Source organism: Lepus europaeus, chromosome 3 (genome assembly GCF_033115175.1).
Source record: "Lepus europaeus isolate LE1 chromosome 3, mLepTim1.pri, whole genome shotgun sequence".
Taxonomy (NCBI): domain Eukaryota; kingdom Metazoa; phylum Chordata; class Mammalia; order Lagomorpha; family Leporidae; genus Lepus; species Lepus europaeus.
The window spans coordinates 153,053,048-153,079,520 of record NC_084829.1 but is presented as its reverse complement, the minus strand read 5'-3'; the positions used below and the strand labels follow the sequence as shown (position 1 = coordinate 153,079,520).

The 26,473-nt window shown below is 39.3% G+C and overlaps 1 protein-coding gene across 4 annotated transcripts in view; it reads right to left on the bottom strand.

Moving 5' to 3' along the window:
• ESR1 (estrogen receptor 1) overlaps positions 1-26,473 on the bottom strand; it is a 464,974-nt gene that overhangs the window by 157,342 nt on the left and 281,159 nt on the right. For all 4 annotated transcript variants that reach the window (XM_062186943.1, XM_062186942.1, XM_062186945.1 and 1 more), the window contains exon 5: positions 1,439-1,774. In XM_062186943.1, coding sequence (XP_062042927.1) covers positions 1,439-1,774 — 336 coding nt within the window. The remainder of the gene's footprint in view (positions 1-1,438; positions 1,775-26,473) is intronic.

Sequence of the window (26,473 nt, the reverse complement as noted above, 5' to 3'; positions counted from 1 at the left end):
TGTGTAACTCTGACTTTCAAATAAATAAATAAATCTTAAAAAAAAAAAAAAAAAACTTAACAGTAACCACTGTGGCAGGCAGTTAGTTTCTTAGTTTCTTCTTTGCTTGTTTCTCTTCTCCCAAAGGATAAAAATGAGATCATAGCAAATATAAAAGAAAAAAAAAAACTATAGCCATATTAAGTTTAGAACCGAATATGTGCATTTAAGGTATCTGCTTCGTTAAGAATGTTAAAACATGTAGGTGGACAAGGAAACTCTTAAGCCAAAAAATGACCAGGAGTTTTTGTTTTCCAGTTGGACTGACTCTGAAAACCCAAATTTGCCCATTATTACCCATGCTTTCAAGCAACCCAATATCCACCACTCCATTCACACATACAGATGTCTTCTACAAGTGGATCTCAGATCTGGTCTCCCACCCTCCATTTAAAGGGCTGCATGTTTATATCTCAGTTTATAAAAAATACAGGTGAGAATCTCTGAGGCCAGACATACATTCACTTCGCCCATCTCATATCAGTGACTCTTGCAGTACAAGCACCATACTCTATATCTTTCAGTTCACTTAAAAATATCCATTATTCAAAGGTAATAATTAGTTTCACTCATGAAAATGAATCAAATGAGCAAATCTCTATATAAATCCATCTCTCATTTGCCCCATGAGTCCAGAAAAAAGATTTAACTTCCTCCCACCTGGTTTTATCCTTATTAATTCCTGAATGGATACTTTGGGCTGTGGAAAAGGTCATTTTCTAGTCTTGTTTTCATAATAACTAGAGTTATTCTCTCCGATCAACAAGAACAGCAGTCAAGTTTACAGAAACACCACTTCTGAGAAAAATCAATGTGAGCACAAAAGTGTCTCTTGAACCATTGTGTCTTTCTTCCAGCTCTTCTCTAGGATAAAACTCTAATTGATTTTTCTATTTTAGTTCCCTTTCTCCTAAAATACTAAGTATAAACCATGTTAGATAAATAATTGGCACAGTACTAAACCTATCATTATCTCCTTAGTCCACGGAAAAGATTTTAAAGGTAAAATGCTTATTAGTAATTGAAGTATTTGGGAAAAAAGGTTGTGGCTCATTTAATATAAAACTCTTCTGAAAAACTGTGAACATATGATAGTGAATATATTTATCATGTAGGGTCCACCTTAAATCTTTTTGGCAAATACTCTGGGTTATAAATACTTAAATGATGTCAAAGTAATGATTTTTAACCATCTATATTTTGATTATAAAAGATTGTTTTCTGATTTCTAAGAGACCACAGTGCATTGATATTGAAAATTAAGAAATTAGGATGCAGCCTTGAAATCATTGGAATAGCAAGCAATTATTTCCTTTTCTCCTACAATTTCTCCCATGCCATCACAACCAATCCTTGAAAAGCTGTTGAATCAAAATAAATATGAATTTAGTCTTCTTACCTGGAACCCTCTTTGCCCAGTTGATCATGTGAACCAGCTCTCTGTCTGCCAAGTTGGTCAGTAGGCCCATCATCGAAGCCTCACTGAAGGGTCTGGTAGGGTCGTACTCGGAATAGATGATGGGAGGCTCGGCTTCCAACAAGGCACTGACCATCTGATCGGCCGTCAGGGACAAGGCTGGGCTATTCTTCTTAGTGTGCTTGATCAACAGAGGGCTTGGCCAGAGGTTAGCAGCCCTCATGTCTCCAGGGGGCCCTGTTTCATTCCTGCCTTCCCCATCATCCCTCTGGCGCTTGTGTTTCAACATTCTCCCTCCTCTTCGGTCTTTCCGAATACCTAAAAACATGAGTGAAAATATCAGTTTCGCTTTTTTCCCACAGAAACTTTTATAGAAAATCCAACTTCAAAGATAATATCTCTTTATTTCATTTAAATAAATGCTCAGAGTTTGACAACTGGCTCTCCAAAAGAAAAAGAAAAGGGGTTTGGACTTGCAGCTTTTGCCAGTCTCCATGGTGTAAATATTATCACCATAACAAACTTCAGGACACTTGGCTGGTGTCAGGTAGCTTAGAAAACTCCTGAAATTTAGACCGGCGCCGCGGCTCACTAGGCTAATCCTCCGCCTTGCGGCGCCAGCACACCGGGTTCTAGTCCCGGTCGGGGCACCGATCCTGTCCCGGTTGCCCCTCTTCCAGGCCAGCTCTCTGCTGTGGCCAGGGAGTGCAGTGGAGCATGGCCCAAGTGCTTGGGCCCTGCACCCCATGGGAGACCAGGAGAAGCACCTGGCTCCTGCCATCGGATCAGCGCGGTGCGCCGGCTGCAGCACGCCTACCACGGCGGCCATTGGAGGGTGAACCAACGGCAAAAGGAAGACCTTTCTCTCTGTGTCTCTCTCTCACTGTCCACTCTGCCTGTCAAAAATTAAAAAAAAATTAAAAAAAAAAAAACTCCTGAAATTTAGTAGTAGGTTTGGTGAGCCATTAGAATAGAGTCTGGCTCTGACATACCTGTGTGTGTGTGTGTGTGTGTTTAACAGATGCTATAAAATAAAACTATAATAGTTATTCTTGATATACAACTATCAGACTACTTCTATAAATCAATATCCTTTCAGTAGTAAATTAAAAGGACTTTTTTCAATAATTAGGGGGAAAATAATATGACAGAGTATAACCCCTTAGTGATTGCCTTCCCACAGAAATGTCTTAAACAACTAATCACTTTCCTGAGAACTATGGAACCTAAGTGAGAGAACCTGGTAGTAACTCAATAAGAATAAAAGATTCATTGAACAAGGCAGGAAGGAAAGAGTTGCCCAGGTCACCTGTCTGCCAACTCCAAGCACAACAACATGGAGACAACTACTCCTTGAGGGAAGGAAGTGAATTAAATAAAGTCCTTAGACTTGGAATCCATGCCAGAAGTTAGGACAGTAAAAGCCAGTACTGGACACAGCCTCATAGCCCCTACCCCTAAGTCAGTGCATGAGGTTGGAGCCTCTGGATCCACCTTAGCCTTGGCAGTCAAAGTATTGCCTCTTTTACCCCTCCCCAACCTTGAGAAGCATGGAAAAAAAGACTCTGTTGGCAGGAGGGAAGGAAGTACAGGGCTTTGCCTAGGAACTCAGCCCTGGGTTCACCATGGTGAAACTCAATGTGATGCACAACACAGTGGACCCTGTCCAGGCCAACGCTGAAAGACAGACCCTCTTAATCTTCTCAGAGCCAAGCAGAGGCCCTGGTGAGACAGACTTTTCCAGCCAGCCTCACCTCAAGGTGGCTGTAGTAGCCTCAAGCCATGAATAGATCACAACAGCACACAGGCCACAGCAGTATGGACTTTGATTCTCCCTCAGTGCCACACTGGTCATCATGATCTTTGAGCTCTGGGTATGATTTATTGTTGCTAGATCTACAGAAGCCACAGGACCTCATCCCACTTCCAACCAGAGGCAACACAACAGGGAGAGTCAGTTTCTGTTTATGGAAAGAAAGTGGTAGATATAAGGGTACAAGTATTGATTTGGCATCTTGGACCAGACACTCCACAGCGTGGCCCAGTGCCAAACAGAATCCTGCAGTGCCTCATCACATATTTGTGATGATGGACAGTTCCACTGGACCCATCTCAGCCTCAGATGGAGGCTGATGGAGAAGGCCTACCTTTCCAGGCACTCCACAATTAAGTCTGTAAGAGGAGTAAGAAGGAAACTACAGAAATCCAAGGCCAAGGTGACAGGGCATGTGGGCCCAAGGCCATGAGATCTCCCTGCAATGTGGCCTGCATGGACCCCACCCTTCTGTCCATTATCCTCACAGTCCCTGATGCTGGGCTGTGGTTGGATCAGTGTTTGAGGTTTGTTTTGCAACAGGTCTTTGAAGGTGCCCTGGAACTCTTTTATAATGATATCAGCCAAGGACAAGCCAATGGCTATTATTGAAAAATGAAATGAGAAGCTAGAAGTTTCCAGAAGTGGCCATTGGAGGGCACAACTCTCCTCCCAAGGAAGGATCTAGTTTGAAGCATTGGTAATATCAGGATAATACCAGTTCTAAACAAGCCTCTACCAGAGTTCCATGAATTCTGCTAGAATTGAAGAACAAAAATCAAATTTACAGTGAAGTTGGAGTATTATATTGGCAAAATCATTGATGCTTTATGAAAAGTTTGTTGGAACAGTGCTGCCCTGCACCAAACCATCATTTTGAAAATAGATAACTCATTTTAAGAAGGGATGAGATGATGTGGAAGATGAAGTGTATAGCCACAGACCATTATACAAATTTCAATAGATAAAATCAATCTTGTTTATGCCTCTATTGAAGAGGACCAAGGATTAACAGCAGAAATAGCCAACATCATAGACATCACCACTGGTTCACCATAATCTGTAACTGCAAGACTGAAGTCCGGTAAATTTTCACTTGATAGGTGCCAAAACTTTTGCTCCAGTTGCAGATGAGCAGAGCTTTCAGTGGAAATTTTAAGCAACTGCGATCCAGATCCTGACACATTTCTTCAACAAGTATAACAAGAGATGAAGCAAGGTTTTATCAATATGATCCTGAAGACAAAGCACAATCAAAGCAATGGCTATCATGGGGTGGAAGTGGTCCAGTACAGAAAACCTTGACAATAAAACAAAATGACAGTAGTGAGACCTCAGCTAGCAGTAATTACTATAAATGTAAATGAATTAAATTTTTCAAAAAAAACTATAGAAAAATTGAATTAACACCCCAAAAAGGCCACATTTATGCTGGTTATAAGAAATTCATTTCATCCCTAAGGACAATTCATAGACTGAAAGTGACAAGATGGAAAATTATACTCTAAGAAAACAGGCTGTAAAAGAAAACAGGAGGGCCGTCGCCGCGGCTCACTAGGCTAATCCTCTGCCTTGCGGCACCAGCACACCGGGTTCTAGTCCTGGTCAGGGCACCAGATTCTGTCCCGGTTGCCCCTCTTCCAGGCCAGCTCTCTGCTGTGGCCCGGGAGTGCAGTGGAGGATGGCCCAAGTGCTTGGGCCCTGCACCCCATGGGAGACCAGGAGAAGCACCTGGCTCCTGCCATCGGATCAGCGCGATGCACCGGCCACAGCGCACCAGCCACAGCAGCCATTGGAGGGTGAACCAATGGCAAAGGAAGACCTTTCTCTCTGTCTCTCTCTCTCACTGTCCACTCTGCCTGTCAAAAAAGAAAAAAAGAAAAGAAAGAAAGAAAACAGGAGGCCAGCGCCATGGTTCACTAGGCTAGTCCTCCACCTGCAGTGCCAGTACCCTGGGGTTCTAATCCCGGTTGGGGCACCAGGTTCTGTCCTGGTTGCTCCTCTTCCAGTCCAGCTCTCTGCTGTGGCCCAGGAAGGCAGTGGAGGATGGCCCAAGTACTTGGGCTCTGCACCCGCATGGAAGACCAGGAGGAAGTACCTGGCTCCTGGCTTCGGATCAGCATAGTGCGCCGGCCATAGTGGCCATTTGGGGGGTGAACCAACGGAAAGAAGACCTTTCTCTCTATCTCTCTCTCACTGTCCACTCTCCCTGTCAAAAGAAAAAGAAAAAGAAACAGGACTAGCCACAGGTATATCAGATACAACAGACTTTATTTATTTATTTATTTATTTATTTATTTATTTTTGACAGGCAGAGTGGATAGTGAGAGAGAGAGACAGAGAGAAAGGTCTTCCTTTGCCGTTGGTTCACCCTCCAATGGCCGCCGCGGCCGGCGCACTGTGGCTGGCGCACTGAGGCCAGCTCACTGCGCTGATCCGAAGGCAGGGGCCAGGTGCTTCTCCTGGTCTCCCATGCGGGTGTAGGGCCCAAGCACTTGGGCCATCCTCCACTGTACTCCCTGGCCATAGCAGAGAGCTGGCCTCTTGGAAGAGGGGCAACTGGGACAGAATCCAGCACCCCGACCGGGATTAGCACCCAGTGTGCTGGCGCCACCAGGCGGAAGATTAGCCTGTTGAGCCACGGCGCCGGCCAGATACAATAGACTTTAAATCAAATGCAAGGAAAAGAGACAAGGAAGGCCATTAATAATAAAGTGGTCCATTCAGCAATAGCAAATACCAGTAACAGATATATGTATATTTAAAAATACACTACATAAAGATATAAAGTAAATATTAATGGACCTAAAATTTGAGATAGAATCCAGAAGAATAATAGTAGAGAATTTTAACATTCATTTGCATCAATGTACAGATCATCTAGACCAAATTAACAAAGAGACAGCAGATTTAACTGCCCCCTCGATGACGGACCCAACATGACATTCCATCCAATAGCTGCAGAATACATATCCTTAGAACTAGATGGAACATTGTCCAGGACAGATGATATGGCAGGTCATAAAAAGTCTTGAGAAATATTTTTTTTAAAAAATTAAAATTGTACTGATGATCTCTTCTAATCATAATGCAGTAAAACTAAGAGTAACAAGAAAGCTGAATACCATGAAAATTAAACAATGTGCTCATGAACAATCAGTGGATCAATGGAGAAATGATGAAGACAACTTCAAAATTTCTGAAACAAATTATGATGAAAACACAACATACACCAAAACCTACAAGAAACGACAAAAGCAGCACTAACAGAGAGCTTGTGAGCAATCAACATCTGCATCAGAAAACCAGAAATACTTCAGATAAATAATCTCCCACCGCACCTCAAGAAAACAGAAAAATAAAAGAAACTCAAAATTAGTACAATAAATAATATCAGAGAAGAAATAAGTTAAAAAGATAAATAAAATACAAATAAGTATCTGTGAAATTGTTGAGAAAAATAACAAAACTTATAAACATTTAAGTAGACTAAGAAAAAATAAGCAAAATAAATAAAATCAGAGTCAAAAAATGAAAACATTAAAACTGCCACCAGAAAAATACAAAGGATCTTACAGACTATCCTAAACAAAAAAATAAAAAATAATAAGTTAGAAGAAATAGACAAACTCCAGAATACATTAACGAAGAAACAGGGTACCCAAAAAGACCAATAAAGTGTAACAAGATTGCATCAGTAATAAAAGGTCTTCCATCATAGAAAAGCTCAGGTGGCCTCACTGATATATTCTTCCAAACATTTAAAGAATAATTAATGACAAATCTTTTCAATTATTCAAAAAAAATGAAGAAGAGGAATTCTTCCAAATTCATTCTGTGAGGCCAGCCTTTACCTGACCAATTCCAAACAACAACAAAAGAAGCCTATACGTCATTATCCCCAATGAACACTGAGGCAAAAACGCCCTACAAAATACTAGTAAACTAAATCCAACAGACATCAAAATACATTATTCATCATGATCAAGTGGGTTCACCCCATGGATGCAAGGATGATTCAAAACACACAAATCAATAAACGTCCTACATCCCATCAACAGAATGGAAAACTCAATAGACTCACAAAAAGTATTTGATAAGATTAAATATCCATTTATTATCAAAGCTCTGAACAAAGTAGGTATAGAAGGATCATACCACAATATAACCAAGGCCATATGCAGCAAATTAACAAACCCACTGCTAACATGATACTGCATTGGAAAAACCAGACAAATTGATCTCTTAACATTATAACAAAATCAGGATGCCCACTTCCATCAGTCCAGTTCAACACAGTACTGGACATCCTAGCCAGAGGAATCAGACAAAAGAAGACATACAAATCAGGAAAGAGGAAATCAAATGATCACTGTTTATAGATAACATGATCTTACATACAGAAATCTCCAGATACCACCAGAAAAGCATTGTAACTAATTCAGGAAAGACATAGCATACAAAATGAGAACTCAAAAATTTAGTGTTTCTTTATACCAATAATAAATCATCTGAGAAAGAAATCAAGAAAACAATCCCATTTTTAATAATAACAAAAAATACCTAGGAAGTGGCCAGTATTGTGGTTCAGTGGCTTAAACCTCTGCATGCAACATCACCATCCCAAACTGGAGAAATGATTCAAGTCCCTGTTGCTCCACTTCAATCTACTCCCTGATAATTCACATGGAAGGCAGTGATGATGTTCCAAGCACTTGGGCCCCTACCACACACAGGGGAGACCTGGATGGAATTCCAGCCTTCTGGCTTTGACTTCAGCCCAGAACTGACCATTGTGACAATTTGGAGAGTGATGCAGTGGATGGAAGATCTTTCAATATCTCCATCTCTCCCATAATAAATGTAAGGCCTAGAACTATGGAACTACTCAACCAAAGCCAAAAAAAAAAAAAAAACAAAAAAAAAAAAAACAGACAATGGGATTACATCAAAATAAAGGAAACAAACAACAGAGTGAAGAGAAAACCTACAGAATGGTATAAAGTTGTACCTCTGACAAGAGGTTACTAACTGAAATATAGAAGAAACTCAAACAAGTCAATAGCAAAAATAGTAATAATAAGATAAATAAATCCAGTTTTAAACTATACAATAGATCTAAGCAGACATTTTTCAGAGTAAGACCACAATTGGCCAGCAGACACGTGAAAAAAAAATCCAACATTACTAATCATGAGGGAAATCCAAATCAAAACTCAGTGAGAGAGCATCTCAATTTGCTTAGATTGGCTATTATCAAAAATACAAAAAAATAACAATTCCTGGTGAAGATGTGGAGAACAGGGAACCCTTACACTATTGGTGAGAATGTAAACTAGCATAGTCATTATGCAGAACAATATAGAGATCCTTTTTTTAAAAGATTTTTTTTTTAATTTGTTTGAAAGACAGAGTTACACAGAGAGAGGTAGAGACAGAGAGAGGTCTTCCATCTGCTGGTTCACTCCCCAGATGGCCGCAACAGCTGGAGCTGTGCCAATCCGAAGCCAGGAGCCACGAGCCTCCTCCGAGTCTCCCACGTGGGTGCAGGGGCCCAAGGACTTGGGCCATCTTCCACTGCTATCCCAGGCCACAGCAGAGAGCTGGATCGGAAGAGGAGCACTCGGGACTAGAATCGGTGCCACAGTGCCAGCCCCATAGAGATCCTTTAAGTTATTAAGAAGAGAACCACTATGTAATATAGCAATTCCCCTACTCACTATACTCCCAAAGAAATGAAATTAATACATTGAAGAGATGTCTGCACTCTCATGTTTACTGCATCACTATTCACAAAATCCAAGAGATAGAAATAACCTAAGTGTACAAAAACTAATGAACACATTTAAAAAATGTAGTATACATATACACATGAAAATACTATCCTGCCATTCAAGGGTTGTAATATTGTCATTTGCAAAATATGAATGGAACTAGAGGTCATCATGTTGAGTGAAATAAGCCGAGCACAGAGAGACAAACACCACATGTTCTCATCCGTATTTGGAATCTAAGAATGGTGACCTCATAGAAGTTGAGAGTAGAACAGTGGTTACCAGAGGCTTGGGAGGGTAGTGGGTAGCGGACATGGTAAAAGGTTGATTAATGAGTACTGACTTATAGTTAGATTGGTAAATAATTCCTGGTGTTCTGTTGAACAGTGGGATAACTAAAGATAATCATAATGTACCATACATTTCATAAACAGCTAAAAGAATCCTGAATGTTTTCACTACATAGACACGATAAATATTCGAGGAAATGGAAATGCTCACCCTGATTTGAACATTACAGAATGTACTAAAACATCATGTTACTCCATAAATGCTTACAATTTTATGTGTCCATTAAAATTATTCTAAGTTCTTCTTAAAAAATTATAAAAATGCACATTTTAAAATCATTTAGAAAACATCCTATCATCCAAGTAGAGCTCTTAATGGAGAATATTAAAGAACAATGATTTGCCCAAACACACGTGACAGCCTCTGGATCCCATGGATGTACAATCTCTCACTTGTACCCAGCTATAGCCTCTGGACCCCTCAAAAGATGTGCAATCTCTCACTTCTACCCAGCTACCTGCACTGCATCACCTTTAAACTGACCCCCCTTCACCAAGTAGCTTAAGTGGTCTCCAGCTTTCCACAAATTCTCTTCCCAATATAAAAGTTTTAAATAGTTGAAAATATTTTCCCCTCAAATGTACACCCAGTTGTTTTCAGCAACTAAATTATGGAACAGGAAGGGCAAAGGGGATCCAATCTCTCTGATGCAATTACTCAAGGACTCGGCTCAGCATCATAGCCTGGAAACGACCATGCTGTGCTTCTGAAATGTTATCTGCAAAAGCAAATATTTCTCCCTATGTTTTCAAAAACTTTACTATCTACAAAATTTGTCAGACAGCAACAGTTCTTAGATTTATATCAAGGAAACAATCATTTGGGTAGAAAGTTTACCACTTATTTTTAATATTAAAGAAATGAAAAACAAATGCTTTTAACATATTACTCTTGGGGCCAGTGATGTGGCACAGCAGGTTAATGCCCTGGCCTGAAGTGCCGGCAACCCTTATGGGTGTCAGTTGGAGACCTCGCTGCTCTACTTCCGATCCGGCTCTCTAGTGTGACCTGGAAAGCAGTAGAAGATGGCCCAAGTCCTTGGGCCCCTGCACCCATGTAGGTGACCTGGAAGAAGCTCCTGGCTTCAGATCAGCTCAGTTCCAGCTGTTGCGGCCAATTGGGGAGTGAACCATTGGATGGAAGACCATTCTCTCTCTCTCTCTCTCTCTCTCTGTCTGCCTCTCCTCTCTCTGTGTAACTCTTTCAAATAAATAAACAAATCCTAAAAAAAGAGAAAGTTTTTTTTTAATCATATCACTCCTAAAATGTTATCTATTTTTCTTACTCCATCACAAATGAATAGCTAATATGAAAACTTCATTATCTTTGGTGAAATCTGTCAAGGATTTAAGAAAATGTGTTACTATGAATTTTTTATAAATATATTTTCTTTTAAAATTTATTTTATTTGATAGGCAGAGAGACAGATCTTTCATCTGCTGATTCACTCTTGAAATACCTGCCACAGCCTAGGATGGGCCAGGAATCATTAAGGGAAATAATACTCCCAACCTACCCTTGGATCAAAAGAACATATCCGAAGTACTGGGCTCATTGTTGGATGTTGCATATACCAGAGTAATCCAGAAAGTTTTAGGCTGGCGCCATGGCTCACTTGGCTAATCCTCTGCCTGCGGCACCAGAACCCCGGGTTCTAGTCCCAGTTGGGGCTCCTGGTTCTGTCCCGGCTGCTCCTCTTCTAGTCCAGCTCTCTGCTGTGGCCCGGGAGGGCAGTGGAGGATGGCCCAAGTGCTTGGGCCCTGCACCCCATAGGAGACCAGGAAGAAGCACCTGGCTCCTGGCTTCAGATCGGCGCAGCGCACTGGTCGTGGCAGCCATTTGGGGGGTGAACCAACGGAAGGAAGACCTTTCTCTCTGTCTTTCTCTCTCTCTCACTGTCTAACTCTGCCTGTCCAAGAAAAAAAGATTCAAAATCTGTGCAGTTTGGTCATAATATGCATTTCTATGAAATTTTTGAAGACCCTTATATCCATGGCCTTCTTTTTTTTTTTTTTTTTGCACCAAAACAAAAAAATCATTTTCAATGTACTTTTTGAACTATCCTCATTTACAAAGATATTCAATTAGAGTAACTATAATGGAGAAGAGAGGTGAAATCAGGTCACATGGAGAAAACTGAGTAATAAAGAGAGGTCCAGCTAGAGAAAAGCAGCTTTGGAGGAAACATGAACACTGACCTCAGATGGACTGTACTGTGTAAGATATACTTAACTTTTCCTTTATGAGCTCAAGGGCTAAAAGATAAACAATGTGTATAAACCGTGGGTAGCAGTTACAGCTTAATATAAGGAAATTTTGCACTAGTCAGAGCTGTAGCAAATGACATGCTACCATAGGAAATGCTGGCTTGGATCAGGAGAGTTTCAAGAATAAGACAGATGAAAACTTTGCAGGGTGCAGTGTGGCAAGTCATGAATTTTCCCTTCTTGGAGGGATATAGAAATAGACCACCCAGTTCAGTCATATCACTATTTAGAGAAGTGAGTTGAACCATCACACCATTTGAGTTGCTGAACACAAGACAAAACTGGCCACGGGTTTGGGATTTAGAACAATAAAATACAACTGGTGAGACAAGAAGAGAGGTGACTATAAAACAATCAGTCAGATAAGGAAAGGTAGATTCCAAAAACAAGCATTCTCCCTAGTTTACCCCAGATATACTATATTTTTAGGAGCAAATGTCCCTAAAATGTACAAACAAAACAAAAATAGAAAATGTTATGTATTGTCTGGCCACCTATACATGACAGATTCCAGGCTATGACTCAGTGATGAAGGATTCCTTTTCTACTTGTAAGTAGCAATTATAAATATTATGGTGAAAATATTGCAGGGATATTTAATAATTGCTTTAAAAAATCCTATTTCAACCTGAATGGCAAAGGATGAAAAATAACCCAACTTCCATTTCTATTTTACTCTAGGTTAAGTCAGAACTGAAGACCAGAACCAATGATTACAGGCTGTATCATAATGGAACATGCAGATAATTCTTAATTATACAGAGTGGCAGGATAGAGAGATGGCAAACACTGAAGCAAGAATAAAATCAGAAACACATTTAATAATCTCTTCTAAGACAATTTCCAGAATTATGTGGGAAATTGCAACAGAGTGATGGTTTTTTGCTTAAGCTCACTCTTCTTTGTCTACTTTTTTTTTTTAATTATCAAAGGAAGAAGTCAAAAGACTAAATGACAGTTCATAAAGCAGAGTGGGGAAAGAAATCAACTAACTTAGATCATGACAGCCAAGAAATTTATTTGTGGCAAACAGTATTTTGGCTTGTAATGCCATATAAACCAGATGTATTATCATTCAGTACAAGGAGATGTTATTTTCCAGAATGGTTGAGCAATATATTCAACAGCATAATACACATGTCATATGGTGGATACGTAGTATACTCAAAAGTTGTATCACTGATCAGACAGCATTATAAAAATTCAAGTTGAGCAATTATTCAAGGACTTTCCCAACAAGGCCACAGGATTTTTGTGAGTAATTGAGAAAGCAAACTCTTTCACCTGGCAAGCTCACCATTAAGTGTGAAATACCATCAGTTTGAATTTTATCTCTTTGGGTTAAGGCAATTCTAATATTCTCATCACACTATAGTAAGGATCTAAAAAGGCCAAAGACAGAACCTCCACTTAGTAGCACTCCATGTGGATCTGAGTGATTCTAATCCATCCTACCTAAGAAGAGTTGCCTCAAGGGAATTTATGCCAGTAAACACAAGCGACAGGAGTGAAAATGAAAGAGAGTGGGGGATGTATAAGGCGCTCCCTGGAGAAGGGAGCTCCCAGTGAATCTTCTCAAAGCCTGCCTGGGCTTGGAGAGGCCAGCTGAATCACTGTGCAGAGGCTTGGTCCTGGTGAGAGGAAGGGAGGTGAAGACATGTCAACGGCTTAAACAGTTATGCTCAGGCCTTAAAATAAAGATTTTTCCTAATGAGTCAAATGTCTGAGGCATTTTGAAAGACTAACTCGGATTACTGTGGAGTTTCTTTGAGCATATTTTTGTTGCTATTTATACTCTTTGGCTTGGCCATTGTACCTCAGGAATAACTAATACAGTGTCTGAATATTCATTAAGGATAGAATTCATTGGATTACTTGCCTTAAAGGCATTCTATTTCTTAAACCTTTATTTGAAATGGTCTTTTTTCTCTTATTATCCTCTGCCTCTACACAAAACTAGTATAACATTAGTAAAGTTATTTTTCCAGTTTCCTATAACTAATGTATCATTAAATATTTAAAAAAATTGCATAATCATTTTTCTTTAGTTTCTCAATAAAGACACATTACTCATGAGGTATTAAAAATTCAGACAAAGGAGTACACTAAAAGCTTTTTTAATTCAACATGTTGAAGAAAACAGAAGTGCTGATTAGTGAAGAGTTAATAAAGCATGTCCTAGAGTGGCTCCCCTGGATTAGTTCTAATGCTCTCCCTTAAAATTCTTGAAATAAAGGTGAATACTGTTATTGTACTCGATTTAACAGAGAAGAAAGAAACATCAATCAATCGTCATGTTCAAGATCATACCAGGGCAGCATAAGGATCAGAATTGAGATTCATCTGATTCCAAAGCCTCTGTACCACAACAGCATTTATTGTAAAGCTTCCCTAGGACTGTTATATCATTAACTTGGGCCAGGCCAAGGTCAGGAGCCAGTAGCTGCATCCTGGTCTCTCTTGTTGGGTGGCAGGGGCTCAAACACTTGGGCCAGGCCGGCACCGTGGTACAGGTTAATCCTCCACCTGTGGCACTGACATCCCATATGGGTACCAGTTCTAGTCCTGGCTGCTCCTCTTCCAGCCCAGCTCTCTGCTGTGGCCTTTGAAAGAAGTAGAAGATGGCCCAGGTCCTTGGGCCCCTCCACCTGTATGGGAGACCAGGAAGAAGCACTTGGCTCCTGGCTTCAGATCAGCACAGCTCTGGCCATTGCAGCCATTTGGGGAGTGAACCAACAGACAGAAGACCTCTCTCTCTGTCTTTCCCTCTTACTGTCTGTAATTCTACCTCTCAAATAAATAAATAAAATCTTAAAAAATAATCACTTGTGCCATCTTCCACTGCTTTACCCAGGCCATTAGCAGGGAGCTAGATTGTCCTGGATTAGCTGGACACTGACCAGTGTCCATATGGGATGCTAGCATTGCAGGTGATGGCTTTACCTGCTACACTACAATGCCAGCCCCTATCTTAAATTTTAAAAGCCTACTGAAAATAAAACCAAACCCCGAATTAGGATCCATGAATTTCCAGAGTCTCCTAAGGTACCGTTCAAATCTATCTTCACAAATCCCTTTCACAACCTTTATTTTGTATGAAGCAGGGTAAGGCCATGTCTTTTTTATACTACTTGCGAATGCCATCATGTTGTGCTCTTTTTGCCCTCCTTTTTTATTGGCTTTGAAAAACTAACTTAAGTTCCATTTCATGCACAATCTTAGACTTCCGCCCACTCTAGTGGTTCTACCACCACTTTCATTTAGTTTTTCTTCCCTGTGCAATTCACTGGGCAGCTATTATGTGCTGATTTCCATATTAACTTATACCCAGGTTCCTCCTCATTTATTGTGGCCTTGGACATCTTCAGGCAGGAAGTTGGGGCAATCCTACTGCTCAGCCCATTTATTTTTTCTTTCTCAAGAAATAGTATCCTGGCCGGCGCCACGGCTCAATAGGCTAATCCTCCACCTGTGGCGCCAGCACACCGGGTTCTAGTCCCAGTGGAGGCACCGGATTCTGTCCTGGTTGCCCCTCTTCCAGGCCAGCTCTTTGCTGTGCCCCAGGAGTGCAGTGGAGGAGCCCAAGTGCTTGGGCCCTGTACCCCATGCGAGACCAGGAGAAGCACCTGGATCCTGCCTTCTGATCAGTGCGATGTGCCAGCTGCAGCGCGCCGGCCACGGCAGCCATTGGAGGGTGAATCAACGGCAAAAGGAAGACCTTTCTCTCTGTCTCTCTCTCTCTCGCTGTCTACTCTGCCTGTCAAAAAAAAAATTAAGAAAAAAAAGAAAAAAAATAGTATCCTGCAGTATTTCATACTCAAGGCTTACAAACAGTCATTTCATACATTTTGTCCAATTTTTTATTTATTTGCATGTTTCATGCTTCTGATGCATGGGTAAGTTTAGTCTCTGCTACCATATCTTTGCCAGATGCAAAAGTTCCCAATAATTATTTGGGTCATTAGGTTTAACAAAATCCTTTATCCCTATCATTTCTATGTTAACAAACTACCCATTTGAAATTGTGTATTTCTTCTGTTAGAGTTTTATTCATATGGATCCTGTTAGAATTCCCTTTTTATCTCCTTACATTGTAATGAATAAGGAAAATGTCAAGCCAATTTAGAAAAAATGAGTGTAAAGGAGGTAAAGTTTATCTTCAGTAAGTACAGGATACCATTTTACCTCCCCCAATCCAGCCCTCCCCTCAAGTGGCAAGTTTAGGGGCCTCATCTCCTGAATCTTACTCTCCAAGCTTCCTAGAATCCTTACCCTCCTCATCTACTAACCATGAGAACATGTCCATCTTCACTCATCTGAAGATCCTCTCCAATTCCAAATACAACGGTCTGAAGACAAGGTTGTTGTCAGGCTCTTCACAGTGGCACCTGGAGAAGCAGGCACCTTCTTGGTGACCCCAAATGAAGGATCTCCCCTGAGACATGCAGCCTTGTGCATGCTCTTCCAATTTCACCTTGCAAATATAACTCTTCTTTATTCAGTGCAATGCTTCATCCCCTGCGTAAGAGCCAGTCCCCAGGGCAAGTTAGAAAAGTCTTCCTGGCTCACTTCACATAATGGAAAAGGCACAGATTAATATGACTAAATTGTCCTAGGACTTGAACAAAATCCAAAGTAAAAAACTTTCCTTTTCTGGAAGTTCAGAATCAGTATAAAGAACCTAAAGTTACAGAAATTTAGCAAAACTGAGAATAATGGGAGATTCTATCATTTAGGCAAGTACTTCAAAATGACCTGCTATTTATGGGGCATTGTCTGAACATTTTTGAAATGTGCTATTTCATTAACTACTTGGTGTAATAAACATTATTTTCTTGATTTTCTGGTATCTCAATGCCTTCCTACATTTGGTGAACCCTCTAACATGTGCACTGCTAGATGTTAGGACTCATCTTCCATTACAGACAAAAGCCACAGGGAAAGCTACTTCTGGCTGTGGCTTCCCTCTGAGACCATGAAGCCAAGACAAATAACAACCCAATCTTCTACCCTATGAGGGCTCTAGTGCTCAAGAGTGGAGGCAGTGGCTGCTTCCAGACTGCTCCAAGGAACCACACGTGGAAGTGGGGCCCATGCTTCTCTCGGTTTCCGCTTAGCTTCCATGCCTACTTCTTCAGTCTTCACAGCAAACCTGGGACCTAATCAAAATCACTCCAGTAATTTCTATTTCTGCTTAAGTGACATATAGTTTTTGTTGCTTGGGACAAATAATAAAAATAGTTCATAATTATTGACTCCTTGCTATGTACCATGGGCTCATCTAAGTTCTTTTCCTAAACTACATCATTTAATTTTCAAAACCACAGTGTTGGGGCCACCATTTAGTACAGTAGGTAAAGCTACTGCCTGAAATGCTGGCATCCCACATGGGCACTGGTTTGTGTCCCGGCTGCTCCACTTATGATCCAACTCTCTGGTTGAAGGCCTCAGAAATATAGCAAAAGATGGCCCAGGTGTTTGGGCCCATGCCAGCCATGTGGGAGACCTGGAAGAAGCTCCTGATTCATGGCTCTGCCCTGGCCCAGTCCTGGTCATTGCAGCCATCTGGACAAGAGGCATAAACAAGGAGGAGTGAGGTGTGTGAGGCCAGTCTCACAGAGCCACAGAGACCAAGGGGGAGACTTCACATTACATTCTGAGAGGGATGAGAAACCGCCACTTTTGAGCAAGGGAATGGCATTATAGGATTTAAGGTTTATTTATTTATTTATGTAAAGGGAACAGACTTCATATATTTCATTTTTACAGTTCTAAGAAAAAATATTTCCTACTTTCACTCTCATCTCCCTCCTCCCTTTCATTTTTGCTTTAAATTTTTGCAATGACATACTTTCAATTTACTTCATGATTACAAGCTTAATCCTCTACTACATAAAGAATTCAACAAGTATAAAGCAGATTGACCACTGTTCCTCCGGAGCATAGACAATGGCTATAAACAATAATCAAATTTCAAATTGTCAATTTCACTTATATGCTTTTTTTTTTCTTTTGTAGCTCAGGGGACAACTTAAAGTCAAGAGTGAATGCTACAAAATAAATTAGGAAGCCACTGATGTGATGACAACACAAAGACAGAAGGGAGCAATTGGGAATGCTATATTATAATGTACCAGTACTACACAAAAGGTAACCTTTAAAAGACGCTTGCATTAGGGTGGCAGAAAAGATGCTGGGAAGTACTGAGTTTTTGATATATTTTGAAAGTAGTCTCAACAAGATTTGCTGAAGGACTGGACTTGGAATGTGGGAAAATAGAAAACTTTGAAATAATTGTGATTAAAGTATAATGTCAAGGCCAGTGCCGTGGCTCACTAGGCTAATCCTCAGTCTGCAGCTGTGGCACTCCGGGTTCTAGTACAGGTTGGGGCGCCGGTTCTATGCCGGTTGCTCCTCTTCCAGTCCAGCTCTCTGCTAGGGCCCGGGAAGGTAGTGGAGGATGGCCCAAGTCACTGGGCCCTGCACTCGCATGGGAGACCAGGAAGAAGCACCTGGCTCCTGGCATTGGATCAGCGCAGGGCGCATTTGGGGGGTGAACCAACGGAAGGAAGACCTTTCCCTCTGTCTCTCTCTCTCACTCTCCAACTCTGCCCGTCAAAAAACAAACAAACAAACAAAAAAGTACAATGTCAAGAGTACAAATGGAAAAAGTAGACAATATACAAGAACACATGGGTGAAATAAGCAGAAAGAAGGAAATTCTAGGAAATAATAAAAAACAAATATTAGAAATTAAAAGACAGTGTAACAGAAATGAATGATGTCTTTCACGCCTGATGAAAATACCTTCTCAGTAGTCTCAACACAGCCAAAGAAAGAATCAGTAAGCTAAAAGATGTCAATAAAAATACCCCAAAATGAAATGTAAAGATCCAAAACAATGAAAATACAAAAGATGTAATGTATGCATAATTGAGATATCAGAATGAAAAAAAGAGAAGAAATATCTGAAGCAATAATGACTGAGATCACCCAAAATTGTTGACAGCCACCAAACCACAGACCAGGGAGTTCAAAGAACATCAAGGGGAATAAATTCACCCTCCCCACAAAAAGCTACACCTCTGAGCACCATCTTCAAATTGCAGTAAGCCAAAAGCAAAGAAAAACTCGAAAAATTTAGGAGTAAAAACACCCACACATAAAGATCACATAAGAATACAGTGAGCTTCTTTTCAAAAACCATGCATGCATGTAGAAAATATTCAAAGAGTAAAGTGACCAACATAGAATTCTAGACCTAAGTAAGTTATCCTTCGAAGGTAAAGGAGTGTCTTTTCCAACATGGACCCGACAAGATGGCTCCCACAAAGAAGGGTGCCAAGAAGAAGTCCGTTCTGCAGTGGTGACCTGGGAGTACATAACATTCACAAACACATCCAAGGAGTGCGCTTTGAGCAGAGTGCCCCTCAGGCACTCAAAGAGCTCCAGAAGTTTGCCATGAAAGAGATGGGTACTCCAGATGTGCACATGGATACCAAGCTCAACAAAGCTGTCTGGGCCAAAAGAATGAGAGACGCCCCATAGCACATCTGCTGGAGATTGTCCAGAAGATGTAATGAGGATGAAGGTTCACCAAACAAGCTCTGCACTTTTCTTACCTATGTACCTGTCACCACTTTCAAAAATCTATAGACAATCAATAAGGATGAGAACTAATTGCTGATTAAAGTTGAAAACTGAAAAAAGTGAAGGGTACATAAAGAAAATCAGAGGAAAACTGAGGGAATCAATCACCAGCAGACTTGCTCTGAGGAAATGTAATAAGATGTTCTTCAAGTAGGAAGAAAATGATAGAGCTCAGAAACTTGGGTCTACATGAAGCATTGAACATCATCAGAGAAAGAAATAAGTGATTTTTTTTTACATACGTTAACCAATTTAAACAGTAACTCCTTGGCAAAAGCAATAACAGGAAGTGCATTAGGTGATTATACTTATAGATAAGTGAAATGAATGCCAGCACAAAGAAAAGGAGGGAGAAATTGGGAATGCTCTATTTATATCATGTAGTACCAGTAGTACATGAAAATGGATTAGTGTTATTTGAAAGTATACTCTGACCAGATAAAAAGGTGTACTATATAATTTAGGGGAGCCAATACAAAAAATATAAAGACATATAACAAAGTCAGAGAGAAAATACAGTGGAATTATATAAAATGTTCAAATAAACTGGGGGGGGGCAAAAAGAAATATTTTGGAACAAATATGAAATAATTATAAATACCATTGATATCAATCCAAATATATCAAAAATTACTTTAAATGTAAATGGTTTAAATATACCATATAAAGAACAGAAATTATAAAGTGGAGAAAAAAAAAAGAAAAAAAAAACATGAACTTATATATTGTCTACAAGAAACCTACTGCAAATATAAGGACTCTGATAGGTTAAAAGTAAATGTATGAAGACAAGCATACTGTGCTATTATTAATCAAAATAAGGTTGGCATATATATTAATTTCATGGAAAGTTGATTGCAGAAAATTATAAGGAATACAGAGTAGGATTACCTAATAATAAAGATGCCAGTGCTACATGATAAGAAAACAGTAAATGTCTGCATACCTAACAATGGCCCAAAGAAAATGCATGAGACAAAATAGTAAGATCTGAGAAGGGAAATAGATAGCAACTGGTGCTTCAAATCAGCAGAGAATCAATACAGATATAATGGACCAGAACCACATTATCAAGATATTTATTTAGTTGATATCTGTAGAATAGTCTGTCAAACAACAACTCAATATACATTCTTCTCAAGAGTCAATGGAAATTCACAAAATAGATCACATTTGGGGCCTACAAAACATCCGTAACAAATTTTTTAAAATGGAAATCATACAAAACATTTGTCACACCAGAATGGAAATAAACTGGAAATCAAAAACGGAAAGATAGATGAAAATTTCCAAAATTTAGAGATTAAAACTACACTTTCAAAGAAAATGATAGCTTGTTTTACATATCATAATGATCAACAATGCCACTGATTTTACTGCAATGTAAAGATTTCATTCATTTTATTGCCAAGATTTATTCTATAGTACATAGAAGACATAAATACGTATATATAATATATATATACCGTATTTTCTTTATTCGTTCATCCAGTGATGGACATCTATGTTGATTCCATATCTTTGTAATTATGATGAGGGCTGCAATAAACATGGAAGTACTGGTATTCTTTCATATGCTGACATCTTTTACTTTGGATATATTCCCAGAAGTTATCACATGTTTTCTCTCATATGTGAAAGTTAAATATATATATATATTAAATATAATACTATAATAAATAAATATAATAAAGCATCCATGATTTTTGAGATTATGTAATTATATATATGTATATTTACAAATGTGTCTTCACTGAATTTTGATCTTTACATAATATACCCTTCTTTCCTCATTTTAGTCTTTGTTTTTAATTTCACATTATATGATATTATTATATCTAACCTACTTCTTTGTGTTTGCATTTTCCTCATGTATATTTAATTCTCAAACTTTCTAAATCTTTCTTTCTGAAAGTATTTATTACATATAGGAAAAATTAATTTTAAAATTATTTAATCTTAATAAATAGCTTCTTTTATTTTAAAAATGAATACTACTATGGGTCAAAACAAATATAAAACTTCAACAACATGTCAAAAGATTTTTAAACATGTGAAATGGTATTTCTGGGTTATATGGAAAACAATACTTAGAGAGAAGTCCACTGATTTGAATAAATAGATAAGAAGAAAAATATAGTATCAATAACCTAAGTAAGTTTCCATCTTTGGAAATTAGAAAACTAGATAAACTTAAAGGAAGCAGAGATAAAAATAATAATTAAGACAGAAATCAATAAAATTGAAATCAGGAACACAATAAGGAAAATAAATTAACTAAAAACTAGTTCTTTAAAAAGATGAATAAAATTGATAAACTTCTAAGACAGGCTAATTAAAAATGAGAAAGAAAATATAAATTGTCAATACTACAAATGAAAGAGGAATCACCACTATTATAGCCATGTATATTAAAAGATAATAAAGAAATATTGTAAACAACTCTATACCCCAAATTTGATAAGTGAGATGAAGTGGACCAACGTCTTGAATAATATAAACTACCAAAACTCACACAAAGTGAAACAGATAACTTGAATGTCACTATATCTAGTAAGGAAATTGAGTTAATAATTAATAAATGTTCAGAAAAGAAGTCACCAAGCCCAGGATTACACAATAACTTCTAACAAACATTTAAGAAAGACATTTCTCTAACTCTTTTAGAAAACAGAAGCAGAGGAAAAACTTCTTTATTAATTATATGAATCTAGTGTTATTACTCTAAAACAAGTTTAAAGCATTACAAGAAAGGAAAACTACATAAATCAGTATCTTTTCTGAGAACTGTCACAAAACTTCAACAACATGTCAGCAAGTCAAACGCACCATTGGATAAAAGAATATACACACCACGACCGAATGGGATTTACTGACGAAGTTTAATTGCATACTGTTAAGTGAATGCGGCCAGTCTGAAAAGGCCACATTTTGTATTGATCTAACTATATGGCATTTTAGAAAAGACAAAATGAAGGAACATCTAAACAGATCAGGGGCTGCCAGTTCAAGGGAGGATGGAGGAGATCAATAGGTAAAGCATGGAGAATTTTATGGGATGGAGAAACCTTTCTGTGTTACAATAATAAAAAACACTTTATTCTATAGTAACTATGCTAATATGAGTATAATACATCAAATACTTGTCTAAACTCTTGAAACATACAGGACACAGAATAAAACTTGACGTATACAAATTTTAAAATAATTTAGGAAATCAGAGGATATTGGGATAGAGAACAGAATATTGCCAAAGAATCCAAATATGTAACAAATGTATCTCACTGCAGGCAATGGGAAATAAGGTGCTAACCTACATAACTTTTAAGTAGATTCTGAAAAAATAAAAGAACTGTATGTAAACTTTGTATTCTAGTTGACAAAGTTGTTACCTATTTAGTATGAGAATAATTCTGGAAAATCTTTACATATATACTGGAATTAAATAATTAAGTAAATGAATAGAGGTTGGTTTAGAAAGTGACAAGTAAGAGGGGAAGATTGGAATTAACCATGATATAAGAATTAAAATTGCCGGCGCCGTGGCTCACTAGGCTAATCCTCCGCCTTGCGGGCCGGCACACCAGGTTCTAATCCTGGTCGGGGCACCGGATTCTGTCCCAGTTGCCCCTCTTCCAGGCCAGCTCTCTGCTGTGGCCCGGGAGTGCAGTGGAGCATGGCCCAAGTGCTTGGGCCCTGCACCCCATGGGAGACCAGGAGAAGCACCTGGCTCCTGCCTTGGGATCAGCGCGGTGCGCTGGCCGCAGTGGCCATTGGAGGGTGAACCAATGGCAAAGGAAGACCTTTCTCTCTGTCTCTCTTTCTCACTGATCACTCTGCCTGTCAATAATAATAATAATAATAATAAAAAAGAATTAAGGTTAATGACATTAGTATGTTTATTTTAACAAAGATACAAAAGGCATATGCAGATATTTCTAGATATGAATAGATAGGTAGATGGATAGATAGACTGATAGGTAGGTAGGTAAGTAGGTAAATAGATAGATAGATAGATAGATATGGCTTAATACTCACACACACACACACACACAGTTTCTTGCATTGTCAGTTTGGGGGTTTTAAAAGTAAAAATACTGAATAATAAGCATACTGCCCACATCTTGGTTTCCAATCAAGGGAACCATCATTCCTTGGTGAAATAGCTGACTAAAGGACCAGAGCAAGAAACATACAACAAAGTCTGAACCCACTGTGTAGTGACAGAGAGCAGAAAGTAAGAAGGTACAAGGAGAAAAAAAATAAAAAATAAAAGCCCAACAATGGTAGGTATCTGTCAAAGAAATCCAGAAGCCAGTGGAAAGAAATTCCAAACATCAAATCTGGAACAACATAAGCAACAAAATAAATAGTGTTGTATTTATCCAAAGCAGAAAGTAAATATTAATGAGTTATTTATATTGAAAAAATTATTGAACAACTAAATGGAGAATAGACACATTCAAGTAATTTAAATATACACTCCACCCTGAAGGATACAGAAAATAATTCCCCATTCCTTAAGTATGAGCTGCACATAAGGACACTTTTCCACAGAGTGCTGAATGGAAAGGGAGAGGCAAAGAGTATTCAGCAGAGAATCCCAACAAATACTACTTGAGTCAGCAATTAATGTTAACATCAACTCACTTATATGATGTGCTAAGGATCTCACTTAACTTCGGTATCTCTCTCCCTAAAGCATATCAAGTTCAGTCTAGCAAGAAGAAAAAACATCAGACAAATCCAAATTGAGAGGCATTCCACAAAATATCTGATTAGTTCTCAAAACTGTCTAGGTCATTAAAAACAAAGTCTCAGAAACTGCCAACACCAGGGGCAGCCTAAGGAACCATGATGACTAAATATTGTGTACCTTAATGACACCCTGCGACATGAAGTGAAAACTTAGGATGTCTGAATAAAATATAGACTTTTGTTAATAAAGAATCAATATTAGCCCATTAGTTGTGTTGAATGGGTCATATAATTAAGATGTTAATAATAGAGGAAACTGGGTAAGAGTTATACAAGAATCCTTGCTATCATTGCAATAATTCTCATTCATCTCATTGAGTCCGGCCGACTGTCCTTTCTACAGTTAAATTTTCTCAGGCTCTCCATTAGTCACACAAAATACTGCTTTCATAGCACCCAACGCTTCTCCTTTATGGCACTTGTCAAAATTAGAACCAAAATTACTTTGCAAATATCAACTTATACTTCAACACTCAAAAGATTGTATATTCCCAAACAAGCCCATCACGGGGTCAGCACATTATAACCTGAGTCTAATACAACATTGTAGTGGGCCTAAGTTAGGAGTTGTTTTATGAATGAATAGATTATGGTTAGTATCATTTTCAAAGCTAATAGCTCTCAGAAGTCCTAAGACCACTAAAAACCCTATTGTAACAAAATTGGCTCCCAGATAATCAACTACGTGATCCTAAAAACCCTAACCTAAATACCTTGGACACAATTTTTTTCTAAATGGGAAATGAAAATCAAAAGTGCTACCGAGTCCCATAAAAGTACATTTTTATTCCTCAACAGTGAACAAAACACACATTTAAATTACAACCTTTTTCCAATTAAAGAAGTAGTCACAATAAAATGTCAAGGACCATTTGATTATACATTGTATGGGTGCTTGGACTACATGTGTCTTGTTCACTACTGCTTGTGTCCAGAATATGTTAGATTTCAGTAGGCATATGTGAATTAAATAGATAAAGGAGGCTAGTTAGCTATGTTCTCAAATCAGATTAAGGCTATATTAATAATCCAACTTTGATATATTAGAAATATCTTATTCATTATCAGTTGTTAAAATTTTATTATAGCAGTCCTCAAAATAGACCTTTCTGATAAGGTACCTCACTCTATACAATGAATGTAACAAAAATTTTACCATTGCTAAGTCAAAAAAATAAGAGGCCAGCACCGCGGCTCAATAGGCTAATCCTCCACCTTGCGGTGCCGGCACACCGGGTTCTAGTCCCGGTCAGGGTGCCGGATCCTGTCCCGGTTGCCCCTCTTCCAGGCCAGCTCTCTGCTGTGGCCAGGGAGTGCAGTGGAGGATGGCCCCAGTGCTTGGGCCCTGCACCCCACGCGAGACCAGAAGAAGCACCTGGCTCCTGCCTTCGGATCAGCGCGGTGTGCCGGCCACAGCGCGCTGGCCATGGCGGCCATTGGAGGGTGAAGCAACGGCAAAGGAAGACCTTTCTCTCTGTCTCTCTCTCTCACTGTCCACTCTGCCTGTCAAAAATTAAAATAATAATAATAATAATAAAATAAGTTAGAATCCACCTTGGTGCACAAACCCCTTGATCTGTACATATTGGCTAAATAGTCTGAGACTTCATTATATGGCTAGGCTAGGTCTTTCTGTTCTCTTCCCATATTGCTAAGCTCTGTTTTTATTATCTTATAAAACTTTGGAATACATTTTCTAATAGTGAGGGGGAAGTTACACACATGGTATAAATAGGATTGGCCCATTAGTTCAGTTTTCTCTAAAAGTGATGTTGCCAAATTTTCCACCATGCAACTATAACAGCCATCCGTGAATCTCAATTATTCCAGGTCCCGTTTATGAACTGTCTTTGTCCTTTTCTCCCCCTCCCAGCAGCCTATCACCCACTTCTCAATAAACAGCTATATGGATTAGGTAATCACAATGCCCCACAATGTCACCCACCCACATACAAATTCAGAAAGACTGGCGAGTCCTCTCAAACCAGGATCTCTTGGGGTGATTAAGCAAGGAGGATCAATGGCCCGTGATGAGTGGTCTATTCCCCTCCTCCTCCTAACCTAGAGCAGCCACCACACTTGTGCTGTTTCACATGTATAAGGTGCAGCCAGGGCCCATTCTGGACACTGGCCCTGCTCCCCTTGCCCAGCCTAGGTTCTGTTTCCTCTACGGCCCAGAGCCAGGTGCCTCCTGTGGCAACGGAAACTCAGCAGGGAGGGAAGGAAGCAGCTGCAGCAGCATGACTGAGGAGAACGTAGTTAACTTGTTCTCAGCCCTGCCCGGCCATGCCCGCCCCACCACAGGGCATGTGCCCACAAGTTGACAGCAGCCAAACTCTGCCCTGCCCAGCTCATATGTTCGGACAGAAAAGCACTAGACAGACACAAATTCCAGGAAAACACA